The sequence below is a fragment of the Dermacentor andersoni genome, chromosome 2, assembly GCF_023375885.2.
Source record: "Dermacentor andersoni chromosome 2, qqDerAnde1_hic_scaffold, whole genome shotgun sequence".
Lineage (NCBI taxonomy): Eukaryota > Metazoa > Arthropoda > Arachnida > Ixodida > Ixodidae > Dermacentor > Dermacentor andersoni.
In genome coordinates this window covers 257,630,969-257,651,715 of record NC_092815.1, presented here as the reverse complement: position 1 = coordinate 257,651,715, position 20,747 = coordinate 257,630,969, and the positions used below count along the sequence as shown (strand labels likewise).

The following is a 20,747-nucleotide window of genomic DNA, read 5'->3' as shown; positions in this document are numbered from 1 at the left end:
CAAACCTGTACCCACAAAAACAGGCTGCACTTAAAGCACTATGATAGCTGTGAACACGGCCGGCGATCGTCAAAATCTGATCAGCGGGTCAAGCGAGTCGTCTTATATACATGAGTCATCAAAGGTGTCATCAAAGGTGCCCACGTGTCTTCCAGAAAGTACTACACAATTCGAGTCATGCATACATGCAATCAGATTACGCAAAGTTCAGCGACAACAGACAGTGGATGGAACCACCGATAACATTCAAGAAACTTCCGATACATACAGGTGCGACGTGCACTGGGCAATAAGATTTGTTAGATAGCGAAACGCAATCACCCGATAAAGATAAACAAGTACACATGTCAATATGTGAAAATGATTGTGCAAAGAGCATTTGGAACCCGAGGCGACACTGCAAACGAAATACATGCCGTCGCATGTGATGAGTGCGCATTATTTTTGGCTAATGAAACATTTGTAGAGGCAATGACTTGGTTAATGCTGTGTATCGAAAATGGGGCAAAAACAGTACATGTGACCCAATGTAAAATAAAATATTCATTCTTACAATGTATAGCATTTGTGTGCTCTGTATAGTACTATCAATTTTTTTCAGGACATCGGTTTGGTTTTATGTCATTTGGGTATGCAGACTTGAAGAACTAACCTCAATCTCCAGTTTCCTGGAAGAAAAAAAGGGAAAAGGCTGCCTAAATTAATTACACTCCCTCTTTTATATGTGCCATCTTTTAGATACGGGGGTCCTGCCTATACTGTGAGGTACATTTTTAATTCACATGTTCACTTTGTCATTCCTTTGCACTGCTCAGCTGATGACGTGCAAATACAGGCCATCTGAACTGGCAGTGTCGCAGTGTAACATCTTTAAGAGTGCACTAACGCGCTGATGGAGCGGGGATCACACACAGCCTGCAATTCATATTGAGATAATGTTTAACCAACTGGCTTTTTACAGCAAAGCTGTATATGGCTAGGGTTTCGTGCATTTTTGTTCACCGTGAACATAAGCTGTCATCATCAATGGCTCATACCCCCGTAAGCAAGCAAAAAATGCAATGACTCATAGCCCCATAATGCAGAGGCACACAGCAAAGTGAAGTGAACAGTGCTTAAATTCTTTCTAATCACGCATACAACCTACAGGAAAGCATGTCGAAAACTGTCATCATCAATGGCTCATACCCCCATAAGCAAGCAAAAGATGCAATGACTCAGAGGCCCATAAGGTTCATGGCTACTCTGCGTGAATTAGGTGCGATGACGCTACCCCTGTTGCCATTGTGGGTGATGTGGATGTGTTGGTACTGAAAAGGGAGTGGCTTACGTGTTTCGTGTTGCATTGCTTGCAATGCCACACCACCGATCCGGCCAAACTAACAACCCAGCGGCGCACATGCATAGATTTGACATAATTAAAGAATGTGATTGCAGTTGCAAGTGAAATAATGACCACCGATCAAGACATTAAATGAGTGTGCATATCTTTTGTCACGATGACCACCCATCAAGCCAACAAACGAGTTTGTTCAAAATTATGTGTAACCTCTGTGTCAGGTGCTAAGCAGCTTCGCTGGTCAACCACCTTCACAAAGTGGAATGGCTCATGATTTTTAAAGCGAAGCTTTCTTTGTCTTTTCCCTCAACTTTTCCACTGCTGCTGCTGCTACTGCTACTGCTGTCGGTGTCTTGCACCCCATGCGGGGGTGGTGGTTCAGAGCGTGTATATACATTGCAGGAGGCAGGAGCGCAGCAAAGAGGAAAGGCAACGCAAGAAAGTCGTTTGGACTTTTCCATCTACGGTCGTCAAAATGTCCACTGCAGTTCTCTCGGTGTTGCCACGATACCCTTCTGATGTCTTTAATTATCCATGACCCCACGCAAAACATTGCAGAAACTGCACCACCCACTTTTATACTAACATGGAACAGTTGAGAGGGGAGGAGGAAGATAGAATGGTAGAGAGGACAAAGGAAGAGGAGGCAGAGAATGGGTAGAACCGACACAGTCATGAAACAAGTAAATAACAGCCTTGCCAGTCTTCGTTCACAGCTCATATAGATGGCGGGAGGGGAGAGGAAAAAGGTGACTCTAGAAGACGTAAGAACACCACTACTAGACATGACAGCAGTTGCGGATGAACTCTATAAATTTAAGTTGTGGTATGTTTAAGCAAGGTACGTTTCTGCTATTTCTGAAAAATAAACACATGCGAATTTGTCAAGCAGACAATTGACACACAACGTGCAGACGTAAAGCTGCATTAAACACCATAGCATCCAGGTGACCCCACGGAAGCAGCTGCACGTCAAATCAACATTTCTGTGCCCGCCACGGTAGCTCTGTGGCTATTGCATTGATTGAGGTCGCGGGTTCAATCCCAACCATGGCAGCCACATTTGGACGGGGCTGAAGTGCGAGAACGCTCGTGTATTAGATTTAGGTACACATTAAAGAACTCCAGGGGCTCAAAATTATTCTGGAGTGTGCCACTATGGCATGCCTCATAATCTGGTCATGGTTTTGGCCACATACAGCCCTAAAATTCAAATAAACTTTGACACTTCTGCCACGATGCAGTGTGCCATGAGAGGCAATGACTATGCTAACCTTTTCAGAGGTTAATGGCGCACAATCATGCCTCAAGCAAACACACCTCACTCTGTGTATTGTGTATTAAAGGGACACTAAAGGTTACCAGAAACTCAAGTTAAAGTGGTAGAGCAATGTTATAGAACGTCTAAGGCGTCAATGTAATCGCGAACAGAGCTTTAGTAACCGAGAAATTGAGGTAAATGCATGACACGATTTGAGACCCCCCAGCGACATTCCAGTACTAGCCCGATGACGAAAGCACTCCTCATAATTTGTGTTACTAATACTCAACTACTCGTATTAAAAATATCATTTCATTCGATTATAAGACGGAAAAAAATGCTACTTGTCTACGTCTATTCGATTCTAAGAAAAAATAACATTTGATGTTACCCTTCAGTAATATGGGTGTTCGAAAGGTTTCGTTTTCGCTCGACTCTGCGCGCTCGACTCTGCGCCGCGCACACTTTGGAGTTTCAGTAGTTTCGTTATCGCGTCGTGCTGTGAGGGTTCTGCTGGCTCGCGAAACTTTCATTTGGAACAAGCAGCGAGAATGCCACGTCCATGTGATGTCGTGGGAAGCCCTCGTTGCTTTCCCGCTCCGGAGAGCCGGTGTCGAGGCCGCCGTCGTAGTACGCAACGACGCCGGCAGTGCGAGCCCTCAGCAGCAGGTCGCGCTCGCCGGTGCTCAAATCGCTGAAGTTGAGCCCACCATCGCGAGCCAATCTGTCGGTGTCAGGGTCCATTGCGACGAGCGTCGAAGTTTGCGTCATAGAATAAAGTACCAGCTTATGGGCGTCTTGCGCTGGAGTTTGAGGTATAGTAGCGGCGCCTGGTGGCAGTGCGGGAAACGACATCTGGGTCGTGCCAGCTTGGGTCGTATTGAGCCCTGGCTGTGGCGAAGCACGTTTCTAGGCCGAGTTTTGCGTCGATTCGCACTTTTTTATGCCCTGTTGCGAGTGCGAAAAGGCTCGTCACTTCTCACAGACCACGCCGACCACGCTGCGAGCTCGCTGCAAAACGGACTTTTTGTCTGCCGTGGGACGTAATGTGGGACGTAATTCGTTTCTCTTTCCGCTAGCCACCATACTCCCGCTTTCGCTCTGCTGTCGGCTCTATCTTGGCTCTGTTTCTGGCCGCACGTTTGCGTTTTGCGCAGAAAAGCCGTAGCGCCGTCTGCGGACGCTGTTCTACTCACCGATGGCGCAACGTCACTATGAGACCATGATGTCAGTACTCCTCGATCGGAGGGCGGGCGATTTGAACTGTGCTAGAGGTACGCGGACGCTTCAGAACGCATTTTCTCTTATAATAAGTCTCTCCTTGGCACGAAACAAGCATTTCGAGGTTTCTGTGATGGTATTTCAACTGTCCACGTTGACTTAATAGTAACCTTTAGTGTCCCTTTAAGCAGACAAACAGCAGCGGTGAATGCACAGCAACGTTTAAAACCAGCTCACCGCTCTCGTATTGCACTAAACACTGAAGAGATTAAGCATTCGCTGTCAACATCGCCACTAATTATTTCGTCAATCAAAGCCAATAGCACAGAAAGTTTTGTTTACATCGATTCCCAGTGTGTGGTATCCGCATGATTTTTTTTTTACTGCTATACATGCACTATCTGTAAAATGTGATAGCCACCATCACACTTTCTTGTATGTGCTGTACGTGCTCGAAAGTGCTATTATATACACATGTGTGATTTGCTTTTTATTTATCATAGATATTCTCATAGATTTTATTCAGTTTTAGCAGATTTTATTTTTCCGAGATGCTTCTACAGGCTGTTCAAGGCTGACGTGCAACTTCACCACTTGCACAGGGAGCGCTGCAAGGGTGCAACGCTTAGAGTTACTGTACATGCTCTCCTTGGGAAGAGGTGCACCTACAGTAGTGCTTTTTGACTGTGCTGTTTTCCTCACGTACTAGAACAGCGTAGCTCAGGGACAGTAGGCAAAACGCATATGCAATCTTTTGTCCACAGTTTGCATAGCCAATGACACTCTACGCCTTGAGAAACAAGACAGGTCTGGTCATACGATGTCTGCTGGTGGTGCTGAACAGTCTACTGCAGCCGCGCAGCTCATTACAGCCTGTGCAGCTTTCTGGAGCCGTCGGTGCTTGACACCTGGCTGCACCTATGCATACGATGGGCAGAGCTGCCAGCACGGAGCTTTCCACAGCATTTATAAACAACACAAACACTGTAAATAGCTCCTTTTCTGTTCACTTTGTTGTTCTCTATACTTTGTTTCGGCTGTCCACAGCTGTTTACCCTATCCCTTGCTGGCTGACGTTCAGTGGTCAGCTGTCCACAAGGCCCTTACGGTCCAGCCAGCAGAACACTCTCCCTTTTGTGTCACAACCACAAATAAAATTGCTCACTCACCCTCTGCTCAAGGCAGTTGCATTGCGATGGTCGGGAATGTGACCCAAAAGACAGGTTTAGGAGGAGACCAACCCAATGATCAGCTCTGGGCATTTCTGATTCCCGTGGACACATTTGGGGTATATGGATGAAAGTGATTTTCTCTTGTGTGTTGTTGCCTCATGTTACTTTTCCTACAAAATAGACATTAATTGACGCAAGCGATGAGCAGTGCGCTTCATGGTGAGAAGGAATGAGTCATGCCATTGTTCAGTACATTATACTCCTGTTGACACTGTGCGTAGCAACACGACAACGATGGCACTCCAGGGCAGCACTCATCACTCACGAAACTTGAGCAGTAGGGTGGGAGAGACGCCTTTCTCAACCAAAGCAGATCCCCCGTCACCACATGTGTGTTGAATCGGCAACAAATATTCTTTTCCATCATGAGTGGCTGGCGTTGCTTGGTGGTTGAATCTGAACTATCCTTAAAGAGACGCTAAAGGCAGATACTAAGTCGATGTAGACTGTTTAAGTACCATCCCTGAAACCTCGCAGTGCTTGTTTCATGCCAAGAGAAGACTTAGTTTACAAGAAAATGGCATCTGAAGGGTCAGAATACCTTATTCGAAATCCAAATCTTGCACCACCCAACCGGGGGAGTGGTCACGTTGCATACGCCGTCACCACCCTCTGCTGCCGTCGGTGAGTAAAACAGCGCCCGACAAACGGCGGTACCGAGCCAAGACAGAGGAGTGGATTCGCCGCTGCAGCTGCTTTTTGTTCAAGTGACGTAGACCATTCACGTTGAAGTTGAATTCTCTGCTCCTTGCAGTTTTCACGAGTTTTGTAAGCCAGCAAAACCAGCGCAGCAGTACGCGATAATGAAACTACCAAAACGTAAAAGCGTGGGCGGTGCAGAGTCGAGCAACAACGAAACCTTTCGATTACACGCATTGTTGTCAAGGGTAATTTCACTGAGTTCTTTTTCTAAAAATGAAACAGAACTGGACAAGTAGCATTTTATTTCATCTTATAATACAATACAAGGATATTTTTTGCAACTAGTAGATCAGTACTGGTGACTGAATTTAACTGAGGAGTGCTTTCGACATCGAGCAAGTGCTTGAATGTCCCGGGGGAGTCTCTAATCATGTCGTGCATTTACCTCAATTTCTCGATTATTAAAGTTCTGTTCACGATAATACTGACCTTAGAGATTCTCTAGCACTCATCTATCACTTTAACTTGACTTAGCATTTGCCTTTAGTGTCCCTTTAAGATGGCTTCCATGGTACCCCTACCTTAAAATCACCCCGAACTATTAAAGGCATGCGTTTGGAAAACTGCTAACTGGATCGTCAATTACACAAATGTGTACTCAAGGTTATCTTTTTCATGTGTTTACAGCAGATAAGTCCTTCAGCAGTTTTTTTTTTCTTCCACAACTTCCAATTTCTTTTTTTCAAGAATCATTTATGTAACATTTTTGGAAACCTAATCATAAAGCATCTATTTATCCTTGGGAAATTTCTTTCCAACCAGGTTTCATATATTTTGAGAGGCTACGGTATTTCATGCAGTTATTAGAATGCCAGTTGGTGATATTGAGTTTAAAACTGACCTTGTTTGCCCTGATAGTTTGGTGTCTTTCTTTTTCACTAGCCAGTACAAGCACCAATTATACCATAACAAATATTTCTGCCATAAATATATACATCTGCATTTGACTATTCAATATTTGATTAAGTATTGGATATTTGCTATTCGCACTTAAAAAAGTTGGTATTTGGCCACCTCCACCAAAAAACCCTATGCTAGGCACTCACGGGTTCTGTTCAAGGTTGTCATTCCGACAAGCTGAATGCAGTCAACTTTGTGCATGCATTAAAACTTCTTTCTGGGCGAGTTGGTGCATACTTGACATAAAAATTGTTACAGCGCAATCACATGCAACCACAAGTATGAAGAACGGAACACAAGCGCTGTTACTGTCAACTAAATTTTATTGACAGAAGACGGATACCTTATATAAGGGGAAAGGCAGAAGTGAAGGGGGAAGGGAGTGATACAATCGGGGAAAAAATGACAATGCGCATCGATGAACGAACGTGCCAGCAGTCAACGGAATCAGGCGCAGAAAAAACAAGAAAACGAAAAAACTAGAAAAACACTATCAAAAGGCGAGGGATACTAACATACATTGAAATCAGTAAGCAGTCGCTTCCAAAAAATGAAGCTCTGCAGCAAAAAGGGATACAGAAGGGGTGCTTACGCACTTGCTGCCATATTTGTGTATGTGGAACGCTTCCAAAGAGACGCGCGCCGCCGCGTCGGCACTCTTGCCGAGAATCTTCGTCTCTCCCAAACGAGCCTCGCATCCTATGCATTCAATTACGCGCGCGACCAAATGTGCGTACTTGTCCTTTAAGTTGCTTAAATTTCGGGCATGTTCCCCCAAGCGTTCATTAATGCGGCGGCCGGTTTGGCCGACATAAGCCTTTCCACACTTCATGGGAATGGCATAGACCACTCCTGTGGAACACTTGATGAACGGCTTCTCATGTTTTAGCTGACAACCTCTTTTTTTAGAGTTGCAGATGCGTGGGCATAACTGTGCCAGCTTGTTGGGTGCCGAAAAAACAACGGAAACCCCATGCCTGTTGGCTACCTTCTTGAGACTGTGCGAAGTCTTGTGCAGGTACAGCACAACCAAAGGCTTTTCGGTCTTCCGACGGTCATCTTTTCTTCGTGTTCCTAGTTTTAGCTTCTGAAGGAGGGTCTGAGACAGTGCAATCAAGACCGAATGGGGGAACCCCGCCGCCAAAAGTCGGCTGGCCTGGTTCTCAAAACTTTTCTGCATCAGGTGCGGGCACGACTTCTGAAGAGACGATTCCAAACAGTGTGACGCTATAGCTCTTTTTACAGTTTTGGAATGCGCTGAATCATTGGCAACAAGTCCTTTTTGGCACGAGGGAAGTAGCCCCAGCAAACGTGCTTTTCATGAAAGGTTAGTCTCAGGTCTAAAAACTGTAAGGCATCTGCGTCAGGTAGCTCGTGGGTAAAATTTAGCCCAAGTGCATGCTTGTCAAATGCGTTTAAAACTTCACCTACTGTAGAGAGGTAGGTGAAGGCCGTCTGCTTTTTTAAAAGCACTAAAAAGTCATCTACGTACCTAAAAACCTCTAAAACGAACCCCCCCAAAAGAGACCTATCTAAAAGTTTATCTACCTTTGCTAAAAAAATATCACACAGAATTGGAGCCACGCAGGACCCAATGCAGATACCGTTGCGCTGCAAAAAGGCAGGTTGTCATAAACAATAAAAGTAGATTTCAGGTAAAACTGCAGTTTCAGGTAAAACTGGGTAAAACCCCTTCTGTATCCCTTTTTGCAGCAGAGCTTCATTTTTTGGAAGCGACTGCTTACTGATTTCAATGTATGTTAGTATCCCTTGCCTTTTGATAGTGTTTTTCTAGTTTTTTCGTTTTCTTGTTTTTTCTGCGCCTGGTTCCGTTGACTGCTGGCACATTCGTTCATCGATGCGCATTGTCATTTTTTCCCCGATTGTATCACTCCCTTCCCCCTTCACTTCTGCCTTTCCCCTTATATAAGGTATCCGTCTTCCGTCAATAAAATTTAGTTGACAGTAATGCGAGAAGCTGGAAGAACACAGAAGGAAGGGCCCACTGAACAAGAAAGGTACTTCATTAAAACTTCTTTCTGGGCGAGTTGGTGCATACTTGACATAAAAACTGTTACAGCGCCATCACATGCAACCACAAGTATGAAGGACGGAACACAAGCGCTTGTGTTCCGTCCTTCATACTTGTGGCTGCATGTGATTGCGCTGTAACAATGTTTATGTCAAATTTGTGCATGCATCTGAAGTTCAAAATTAGTTGTGTCAGCTATACAATGAGCAGTGGCTAGGTGAACCAAGACAATGGCTGGTACTAAGAGCAAATGATCACACTATACATGCAAATAAAACAAACATGATAGATTTGCAATTATAAAATTCGACGCACATTTTCAAATTTATGTGAAGGTGGTTAATGAAATGCTCTAAATTTGTCCATTTCATTCCTGCGCATTTGGCGTAAGGGAAACCAGCGCAGGTGCATCTGCTCTTGTCCACACGTACTAAGCAATGTGACAAGTCCTATACTGCCTCGTATTTCTTCATTTCTTCTTATTTTAAATGTATTGCTCACTTCATGGCCAAGCACCTGTGGGTAAGTAGCATAGCATGAAAATCATCGTTCTTAACAACACGGGGCAATCATCTCAAAGAGCTGGTTGGAAGCACATGTACGATTGAGGCCTAATGGTTACAAAAGGTTAGAAATGTATGCTTTACTAAAGAATCGTACTTTGATTTGACATATATTTGCTGCAATTGGGATATTTAGGTATCATTAGTTTTTATCACTGAACAATCCCGCAGGAAACAAGGACATCTGCAAGGGTGGCAGTGCTCTCCGGCATGCAAGCTGTTTGGCTAAACAGCAGCAGCAGTCAAGAAAGTCCAGGAGGGTTTTGCAAGGGAAGCTTCCCGAAGTGCAAAGGTAGCCACGGCAGAGGGAAGGGAAGGAAAGCACAAGCTTGTGACTCACTGGTTTCCCTGCTAGATGCATCCTTCTCTGGAATCTGGAAGAGACGGATGTCGGTACCCACCAGCAGGAACCTGCATAGGACATTCCATCTGACTGTCACATTACATGAAATGAAAAAAAAATTACATGCTTTTAAGATAATTTTTCTCAAGCTTTCAAGCAAGCAGCCTGTCATAACATTATATTTCTTGCATGCAACCAGGTAGTGTTGTATGCTTGCTATGATGAGAGCTTGCCCTTGAATAAGCCTACAGTTAAAATGATGACTATGTTAACCTTAAAGGGCCCCTAAACAACCTCCGACATTTTTTTACACATTTCAAACATATGTGTGCATTATCGGGTAGGGAATGTTGTAACCATCCCTCGTGAATGTGGCAGTGCTACGTGCCGTGGGAACACCACAAATTAAAAAAAAACAATCTCATGCTCCTCCCCCAGCCACTCCGGTGCCTCCTTCACATGTTGTGATGTCAATAGGGTGCTCCAGGTAACGTCAACAGGGGTAAGCGCTGTCAATTGGTCGATCATCAAGAAATGACAGCAACAACCCAACCTGAGCTGACTGTGTTTTGAGAATGGAGGCAGCTCATCTTTTGTGCGCCACTGAACCTTACATGAAGCATTCCGTTCAGCCAGCTTCATGTGGAGGGCCATTAGGGGAGGACAATAAATGAGCCTTTCTTCTGGCATGTGAACGCAACCTGCAGCTTTCGCTGCAGTGCGTACAGTTGGTGGCTGTGTGCAGCAAGATGGAGAAAGTGCAGGTAGGAAGGGCAGCAAAGGAGAGCAAAAAACAGCGACGGTCACTGTTACTCGGCTGCCGTTACCTATGGCCTTAAGTCCATAGTGGACTAGTACACACCATTTAGCATGCAACTAATTTTCGACCTCACGGTGGCTGAGGAGCCCTTTAAAGGTATGACACATCACATCTACCTTCAGTTCTCCAACTTCCTCCCTGTCTGCCAAATGTTGTCTCCATCTTTTTTAACCTGCCTATAAAAAATTTAGCACTTGCTTGTGCTGCTGCAGCCAACTTTGATGGGCCATACCATAAGTAAGATCTTGTTGAGGTTCTTGAAATTTTTTTCGCAAGAAACAAAAATGTGGTACATTGTAACAAGAAAGCTTGCATTACTTTGGGTTGCTTAAATGTTAGACTTTTTTAATTCCAAACTTTATATAACCGACATTCTCCGGCCAATCTTGCTTGCGTCTTCTCACATCCAGAAGTTTGAGTGTTGAAACTTGCCTGATATATTCCAAAATTATGGCATCAATTAGTTGAGATGAATTTTAACTGCATATTTCATAGGCTTTTTTTACCAACTTTCTTGCTCACGCCATACCAGATGGCACTTCTTGTGCACCCAACCATTTCTTGCCTCAAGACTCTTGCAGAGATGGTGGTTTGATTCCCGGTCAAGGGTGGCCACCTTCCGACATGGGTAGACATGGGCAAGCACACTCCCATCTTCAGACGTAGGTGCGCGCAAAAGAACACCAAGTGGTCGACTGCGATCTCTTGTAGCATATATGTTGCTTTCAAATAGTGAATCCACATTTTTAGTGAAATGATTTCCTGTCTGTACATACCCTGCACAGTGACCCTTCATCATCATCATTATCATCATTTATTGTCCCTTAAGGACCCCTTTCTAGGTATTACATAAAGGGGGGGGGGGGGGTGCAAATGCATCAATAAACACTATGGTCATTAATATACAATGGTTAACTTATTTATACAACAGCAAAAAAAACTTAATATACACACTAGAAGACGATAGGCAAGAAAAAGTAAAAACAAAACAAAAATAAGGTACAAACCGACAGTAGAAACAGTAGTATAACAGAGCAGTAAAAAAGAAGGTAGACGTTAGAGTAACAGCGCAGTAGTGGTAGGTTAAGGGTTTAAGAAACATGACAATAGGTGCCTAATTTATCTGAATCCCTTTCATTTACTATACGGTCGGGTAACGCATTCCACAATTCAATAGCAGTAGGTAAGAAAGATCTGTTGAAGGCATTAGAGGAACGATGCAGACATTGTAGACTCAGGTTGTTAAACAGACGGTGAGAAGTGTGGTTGGGTGGAAGTAGAATAGTGTTCCTGAGGTGTTGGAAATTATAATACAGTTTGCGGAAAAAGGAAAGTTATAAAATCTTCCTACGAAGTGTTAAGACTAGGAATGCTGAGGGATGATTTAATGCTATTTGTACTTGTATGCCAGTCATAGTTTGAACCGATAAAACGTGCCGCACGGTTCTGCACTGCTTCAAGTGAGTTAATAAGGTAAGTCTGGTGAGGGTTCCAAATTGCTGAAGCATACGCAAGTTTAGTCCAAATGAACATTTCATAGGTGAGCTCGCGTATGGCAACAGGAGAGAGAAAATATCTTTTGAGGAGGCCAAGTGACTTAGAACAGTTGTTTATAAATTGTATGTGTGCAGACCACAAAATCTGATTAGTGATAGTAACGTCGAGACAACAGTAAGAGTCAACTTACACACAACCACTCTTAAGAACATTTTACCTTTCAGCAAATCCTTTATATTTGAGAGGTGCTTTGCTAATTACAATGTGGCCTATCCTGTGACCATAAACAACAAAGACACAGATGTGGAGTAATGATCTTACTGCAGCAGAGAGAGCGCTTTTAGTTAGCAGCACTAATAGCTCAAATCATAAGTATGCATTATAGTTTGACATAATAGTTCTGTGGAAACCTGCAAGGTGGAGAGAAGTAATTAATAAAGGGAAAATGAGACATCCACCCAATCATGGCAATTGCTACAAAAAAAAAACCATACAGGTTCCTCGAAAAAAAAGCCTCAAAATTGAAGAAAAATTTGTCCTGGTCTGGGACTCGAACCAGGAATGAATGAATGAATGAATGAATGTTTGGTGTTTAATGGCGCAAGGGCCATGTAAGGCCAAAGAGTGCCATGCCATTGGTAATGAGTTCGCAGTGTAGTTATGAGTTCTATGAAATTGGTGTGTTGTGGCTGTAAAGGGGCCTTAAAAATAGTTGCTCTGAACTGCATAAAATCTGTATAATAAGATTATGGCCGTGACATGTGACGTGTACCATGAAGATTAGGATGCATTTGAAAAGAATTATACGATGTATAGAATACATCTGGTTCTAAAATTTGCTAGAGCACTACTGCCTCCTTGAAGCCCTTGAAACACAAGGGCCTGGAGGCATGTGCTATGCAAAACAGTTATCGCAGCGGCATCCTCTGGAACGAGGATGCTCTACGAATTTAATGGACTTGTGACATGCAAGATAACATCGTTTAAGAAACCAAGGACTGCTTTCGTGTTAAATAGCGGTTCCTGTCCAAGAAACATTGCCGGGTGAAGAGGGATGTAATATCAGTATGCCAGAGGAAAATATTTCTTTCTTTCAGCTTCAGCCTCCCGACACTCCAAGAGGACATGAAGCACGGTCAGCCTCTCACCACATCTACCACAGGTTGTAGGTTCATTTCCAGTGAGTAGAAAATGATGGGTCCCAAATGTGTGTCCTATTCCGAGTCGACAGAATAGGACATCTGTTTGCCGTGATTTTGTTGCGGAGAGCCAAGAACCTAACAGTGGCTTTATCACATGCAATTTGTTACTTCTGCGTCCCACATGCGTTGCCAGTGTTGTTGCAGTTTCTTTCTTAAGAAAGGCTTCAGATCTGTGATAGGGACAGCAGCCGTAGAAAAAGTGGTTAGTGGTGTGAGTGATGTGGCCATTTTGTCAGCTAGTACATTACCCTCGATGCCTCTATGGCCAGGTACCCAACATATTATTACATGTCTATATGATAAATAAATGCTGCATAAGAGTGAGTAAAGTTCAATAAAAACCGGATTTGTAAACTTTTGTAAAGAGTTCAGCGCTTTTACAAGGCTTAACGAGTCTGTAAATACTATTGCTCTGTCGAGTTTTGATTTATTTATATGTTTTACTGCAGACAGTACAGCATAGGCTTCTGCAGTGAAGATACTCGTTAAAGGGTTCAATACATCAGATTTGGAAAAAGAGGGACCAACAGCAGCATAAGATGCACCAAAATGTGATTTTGATGCATCTGTGTAGAATTCGGAACAGCAGTATTTCGATTGAAGTTCACGGAAATGCATAGCAATTTCGAGGTCAGGAGCGTGCTTTGTGACCTCCACAAAGGATACATCACAGTCTATCACCTGCCACTCCCAGGGCGGTACTAGCTTAGCTGGAGGCATTAAGCGATGTTCGAGAACTCAAACCAGGGACCACCGCCTTTCCGGGGCCCCTGCTCTACCACCTGAGCTAACCATCATGTGTTAAATGTGCTGACCATGCATAATTCAGTAAGGCTACTTCCTGGTTAATCGAGTGGCAAGTGAGGCACAATGCAGATGCACCGAAAAAGGTATACCACTCGTGACCATTCATCAATGATGGTAATCGCTCAAGAATAAGCTGTCAAAGCACCATCTACTTTACACCAAGGCATTGCTGTAGCAGAACATTTTTGTGTAATTGTTCATCAAACGCACAGTTCCAGAAAATAATCATGGCCAGGTATGCCTCTGTAAATTGAGCAGGCACCAAGTCACACTAATAATTTTTCAGAGAATCCACGCACATCTGCTTTCAGTCACTGAGACTCATGCTCATGCCCATGATTGCTCATATACTAGAAATAAATGCATACTAATGAAGAAGAGTAGCCTATGCCTCAGCAGCATCGCCACCGGCATGAGCTCGTCGTTGCTGTCCTTGGCAGAATGCTTGTTAATGCTGCCCATTCGCCTGTGTCGTTTGCTAATAAATCTCTTAGCAAGTGGTGGAGGTACTGGGTTTAAGCCACCCTGGAACTTCAGAGTCGCACTCTACCCCCCATCATGCCCGACGACGCATGCACTCCTTCAACTCCTCCAACAGCGCCGCCCACCCTGGTGTGTGCCGGTGCCTTGCATCAGCGAGATCCCCCGATCTTCTCCGGAACACATGACAAAGACGTTGAGATTGGATCTCTTCTTACGAATGAGTGAGTGCTTATTACCTGTGGGACGATGTTACCAAGTTGAGAAACGTCGCATTCAATTTCTAGGATGTTGCGAAACTATGGTTTCTAAACCATGAAGCCTACCTTACATCATGGTTCGTCTTCAAGACCAGCTTTACCCAAGTTTTTGGTCGGCCAGCAGTGCAAAAGTTTTGTGCTGAACAATGTTCGCGTACATGATCCCAAGAGATTGGAGAAAATTTCACGAGCTATATTGGGAACATTGTTGATCTTTGCAAATGGGTGAACGCGTCAATGTCAGATGAGGAGAAGATCAAACATATAATGAAGGGTATTGAGGACAATGCATTCCAAATGTTATCATCAAACAGTCCTCACACTGTCGTCAAAGTGATAGAACTGTGTCAGAGTTACGATGAGTTGCACAGGCAACGGCTTCACACCCGACGGCCCACTACGCTAGCTATCAAACCAACCAATAGGCTGTTAGGATGTTCGAAGCTGATTGTTTTGTCCTGATCCACAAAGTAAATGAGTCAAGAGTGATATTACATCATTTCTACAAGCTACTACAAAGCTTCAAAACATGCATCTCCTAAGCTCAGAGCACAGCAAAGATAAATCTACTGCAAATGGACATATTCACGAGCACTGAAGTAGAAAATAAACAACCAGATGACATCGTTCCACAAGAAATGATAGTGATCCCAAAATGTGACAACCTGTAGGTTTAAAGAGATTGGAAGATTTTTACAAGTTAAGCGCAAGAAACAATCATGCAGATTTAAATCAGAGGTGGAAAGTATACGCTACTTGTGTGTTGAGATAGTTTCTAGCTCTGCTTGTAGTGTGCCTATCATACAGTTGTGCTCACGCCATTTGGACAAGGCATAATGAAGGATAGATATAAAAAATTGAATTCTGGGTTTCTACATGCCAAAACCGCAATCTGATTATGAGGTGCACCCCGTAGTAGGGGACTCAGGATTAATTACAACTACCTGGGGTTCTTTAATCAATCAATCAGTCAATCAATCAATCAATCAAATCTTTATTTCCAAGGACAGTTGGGGGTCCCTTAGGCGAAAAGCGGTAGTAACACCACTTGAAAATACCTAAAGGCCCATGTACATGACAGCGGTATTACGATTCATACGTTCAAAAACAAATTTACAATAATCAAGTAAAAAATGCAGTTCAGAAAAAAAAAATTAAGAAGAGGTTGTGCAAATACAAAAACGGAACAATAGAACAAATAATGTCAATATATAGGTACACTCCAGAACAGCTGTACATTATAGTTGAAATATTCAATGTTCACGTGAACACACATCATAAAATGACGAAAATAAACGTGTTACAAGGAATAATGAAACATACTTGATCATGTTCGGGCAGTACAAAAGACATTAGACAAGAGGTCACAAGAGTTCAAAAAATTCACGCATTTCTTTTTTTGTAAACGTAGAAAAGTTGGCGTCTTTCTCTTCATATTTATTAAGTAGGGACGGCAGTGTGAATCTAAGACTGCAAAAAATAGGTCGTGCGGGAACGAGGAACAAGCCACTTGTTGGTGCTGCGGGTGCGTGAATCAGTGTAATGCATGCTTATATTAGATAAATCTTTAATAAAAACTTTGAATTGTTCGTTTGAAAAGAAATAAGCATACATTAAACGAAAATCGAAGATGCGTTTCACACTGAATATTTTGTAGCGGGTAAACAATGTAACCGTAGAACTATTGCGCGGGACGTTTGCAATATACCGAAGTGCTCTTTTCTGCAGTAGGTGAATTGTATTTGAAGTTGAAGTTGAAGTTTATTTCACCACTAACAGTACAGTGTGTTTTACACAGAACAGTTGTGGCGTGGAAAGTGGGAAAAAAGCTGCGCTGATGCAGCTTGACTAGCCCCACCTCCCATCCGTACAAAGCAGCAGAACGACAGCACAGCAAACGTCATACAGTCTTAACGTATTATAGAAAAAGAAAAATAAGTAAAAATGTGTACAATAATTGTCAAGTATACATAATTATATGCGCCCTTGGGTGCCTACAAGTACATCAATCATTCAAACTTCATACAGTCTTAACGTATTATAGAAAAAGAAAAATAAGTAAAAACGTGTACAATAATTGTCAAGTATACATAATTATATGCGCCCTTGGGTGCCTACAAGTACATCAAACATTCACGCACAAAAAACCAAAACCAACGACAAGAAAATTAATGCAAGGTAACATAACAGTAAGACATACTGTAAACAGAAAGGAGGGCTTTAGTTAGAATTTTTCTAGGCTTGTAGCAGATTATGTAAACATGTTGAATAACTCCCTGCCTGAAAGGACACGCAAGTGATCTTCTGTAAGCTTGAACGTATTGAGTATGTGTGGAATGGTGAATTTTAACATTTGGAGACCGTAGTTCGTTCGTGTTCGGGGAATGTGCCAGTGTTCAGAATTTCTGATGGGACGCAATGAAATGTTCCGCTGTAATTGCGCTAAACTTCTCAAGTTTAAGCTATTTCTATGAATTTCTGACCTTAACGACAACAACAATTGATGTTCATAGGCAGCACTGAATTTTAAAACCTTAAACTTCATAAATAAATGAGATGTATGATCTCTATAGCCTAAATTGGCAACAGCCCGCAAAGCACACTTCTGAAGTGTATATATCTTGTTCTTTAATGTTTGAGTTCCAGATGCCCATACCAACTGGCAGTAGCGTAGGTGGGAACTAAAAAGCGCATTAAAAATATGAAGTTTCTGGGGAACCGGCAGAAACGACTGACACCTCCTTAGCATACCTAGGGCTTTTCTTAGTTTAATACATAATTCTTCAATGTGAGAATCCCACAGCATATGTTGATGAAAGATAATACCTAATGTTTTGACAGTCTCTAAAAGTTCAAGTTCAAAATGATTTAGTAGCAGTTTATGTGAGTACTTGCAAGCCGTTCCTTTCGCGCGGAAAAGAACGGCCTTGGTTTTAGAGCTGCTGATTTGTAAGGAATTGCGACAAGACCATTCGGATAATTTATGTAAAGTTTCATTAGTGGCTTGAATCAACTCATCTAGGTTTGCTCCTGTAAAAAATAAGCTCGTGTCATCTGCATAGATAATGTATGTTATTGATCGATCTATGTTTACAATATCATTAATATAAAGGTTAAATAAGAGAGGGCCTAATATACTTCCCTGCGGTACACCACGTTTGATTTTTTGGGGCAAAGATATTTCCCTATTTATTGACACACACTGGTACCGGTCGCTAAGATAGCTCCTTATTAAGTCAAGTGTAACGCCTCTGATGCCATAATAGGGCAATTTTTCTAACAATGTTTGGTGATCAATGCTATCAAACGCTTTTGTAAAATCTACGAATATGCCTAGTGTGAGCTTTCTTGCTTCAATGTTGCCTAGTATGACCTCTTTCTGATGTAGAAGTGCTGTTTCTGTCGATACACCTGACCTGAAACCGTATTGTGCCACTGTAATCACAGAATGCATGTCCAAAAATCTTGAAAGTCTAGTGAAAATAATTTTTTCCAGAGGCTTAGAAAATACTGGCAATACCGATATTGGTCTGTAATTACTCATTTCGTTTTTGTCGCCACTTTTGTAAAGTACCGCGACCTTGGCTTTTTTCATACGCTGAGGGAACAGACCTGTGTTTAAAACAAGATTATATATATGGGTCAAACAAGGTACTAATAAATCGAGGACAAAAATAACCGGTTCCATTTTTATGCCGTCAATGTCTTCGCTCTTACTTTTTTTAAGTTTCATAAAAACATTAGTTACCTCAGATTGTTCTGTGGGGCAAATGAATATCGAGGGTGTTATTGGCGTGGGTAAATAACTTAACGCATTCCCATCGTGAGTACTGTCCAATAAAGAACTAAAGTGGTCGTTAAATTTATTGGCCAACGCTTTTCCCTTAAATACATGTTTGTCAATTTTAAGTTCGTTGACGTGGGGCGCTTGTTTACGTGAAAATATAATTGTATTTAGGGTTTTCCACATTTGTTTGGTGTCTATGATGCCGTCGAAAATAGTAAAGTAATACTTACGTTTGGCTAGCCTTAATATTTTGGCAAGACTGTTTCTGCAAGTTTTAAACATGTTTAGCGCGTCTAAATCGCGATTTTGCAAGAACGCCTGGTACAGCTTGTTTTTTGTACGTATCATTTTTAAGTGACTTATTGTTATCCAAGGTTTACGTGCGCGTTTTGGCTTCGTTATTTCTTTGTAAGGGAAGCATCGTTTATAGAGAGAGGAAAAAATTTCAATGAAACACTCATATGCGGTATCAGCCGAAGAGCACGCAAGAACCTCGTTCCAATCAGTCATGACGAGTTCATCTCGGAACTGAGACAGTGCAACCGTGTTGATGTCCTGATATATTATTTTCGCAGTGATGTCTTCTGCCGTATGAGATGTGTCAGTGACTAAGTAAATGGGCAAATGGTCACTAAGGGTCACATTAATGGTACCAGAAAATAGGGCACCAAGTGATAGGTTGGTAATGAAAAGGTCTATAAGTGTTGCGCTGTTGGCAGTAATACGTGTAGGGGTGGTTATTATATTCGACAAAAAATGAGAATCAAGGATTGTAGATAATTCCCTTTGCTTAGTGGATTTAACCAACATATCGATGTTTAAGTCACCTCCTAAAATTAAAGTGTATTGATTTGCATTAACATATGAAAAAACAGCATCTATATACTTGAAAAACTCGCTCAAATTACCACCAGGTGGTCTATACACCACAGCATACAGAAATTTGTCGCATTTTGAACAAATAATTTCAATATCAGCTGTGGACCATGACAGATCATCTAGGTAGTCGCAGCTAATACACAAGTTTACAAACATGCAAACACCGCCACCCCTTTTTGATTTCCTATTCAAATAAACAGCCCTGTATCCGTCCAAATGTATAGTGTCATGGTCATTATACCATGTCTCAGTTAGCATTATAACCGAGAAAGAAAACCCAAATTCGTGTAAAAACATACAAAAGTCGTCATATTTTCGACGTGCTGACTGCATATTCAAATGCACAAAAGTTAAAGGTGATTTACATCTTTTCACAATATCGGACATCAGAGTGGTCGGACTAATACAGGATACACTCATTGATGGTTTGTATGGGTCAGCATGTAAGTACATACAGTTTGATTTACACGCAATATTATGTATACATGACACTGCAATAAAGACCTGTATTTATAAGTAACATACTGCGAAGTTGGGAAGAGACAAGTGAAGGATATGGCTTTTACAACTAGTTTCATCAGTAGTGACAGCCAATGAAACCATGATCTATCCTGACGCATGTCACGGTACAAGTAGACACATGAAGCATCCAGACAAAAGAAAACGGGCCAACTAAAGAATAGTAGTTCAAAAGTTAGAACATAGAACATAAAGAAATTAAAAAAGTAGACAGCAACTTCTGCGAAGAGATCAAATATATGGCGAGCAACACATGCGCATATTGCCTTTACTCCCGCTAGACTATCGGAAAATGAACAGCTATGTGTCCCCTTGACACATTTGACCGGCCTGATAAGATGTGGCGTAGCACCACCCCTAACAGTTATCTCAATGCGCAGAACAGTGCTCTTATCTTGCAGCCTTCATAATGGGTTACGCATTTTATCAACGTACCACTTATCTTTATCACTGCACGAAATTTTTATTTTTGGTGCGTTGTCCATCCGCCGGGCGAAAATCTTGCCATTTTGTACCCAAACGTATTTCCAACCAGCCTCGCGCTTACATGCAGTAGCCTGGCCTAGCAGACGTTTCAGCTCTGGGCACAAATGTTCGTTAATAAAGAATGGTGCCTGCGAGTCCAAACCTAGGTCTGAACACTTCAGCCGAGCAGCACGCGCTTTCTCGAGAAAGCAATCCCGTTTTTGCCTCCGCACGAACGGTTGTGGTGCTTCAGACTAATGAAAGCATTGAATTCAATGTGCACCCAATGCATGGTACACAGGCATTTTTGCATCTTACCCCCATCGAAATGCGACTGCTGTGGTGAAGATTTGATCCCGCAACCTCTTGCTTAGCAGTGCAATGAAAAAGCCAATAAGCAACCACGGTGGGTAGGATAGATATGGCGCATTTAGAGGT

The 20,747-nt window shown here is 42.5% G+C and overlaps 1 protein-coding gene across 4 annotated transcripts in view; it reads right to left on the bottom strand.

Moving 5' to 3' along the window:
* Positions 1-20,747, bottom strand: part of mio (GATOR complex protein mio) — a 547,780-nt gene that overhangs the window by 488,803 nt on the left and 38,230 nt on the right. For all 4 annotated transcript variants that reach the window (XM_072286653.1, XM_072286650.1, XM_072286651.1 and 1 more), the window contains exon 3: positions 9,591-9,661. In XM_072286653.1, coding sequence (XP_072142754.1) covers positions 9,591-9,661 — 71 coding nt within the window. The remainder of the gene's footprint in view (positions 1-9,590; positions 9,662-20,747) is intronic.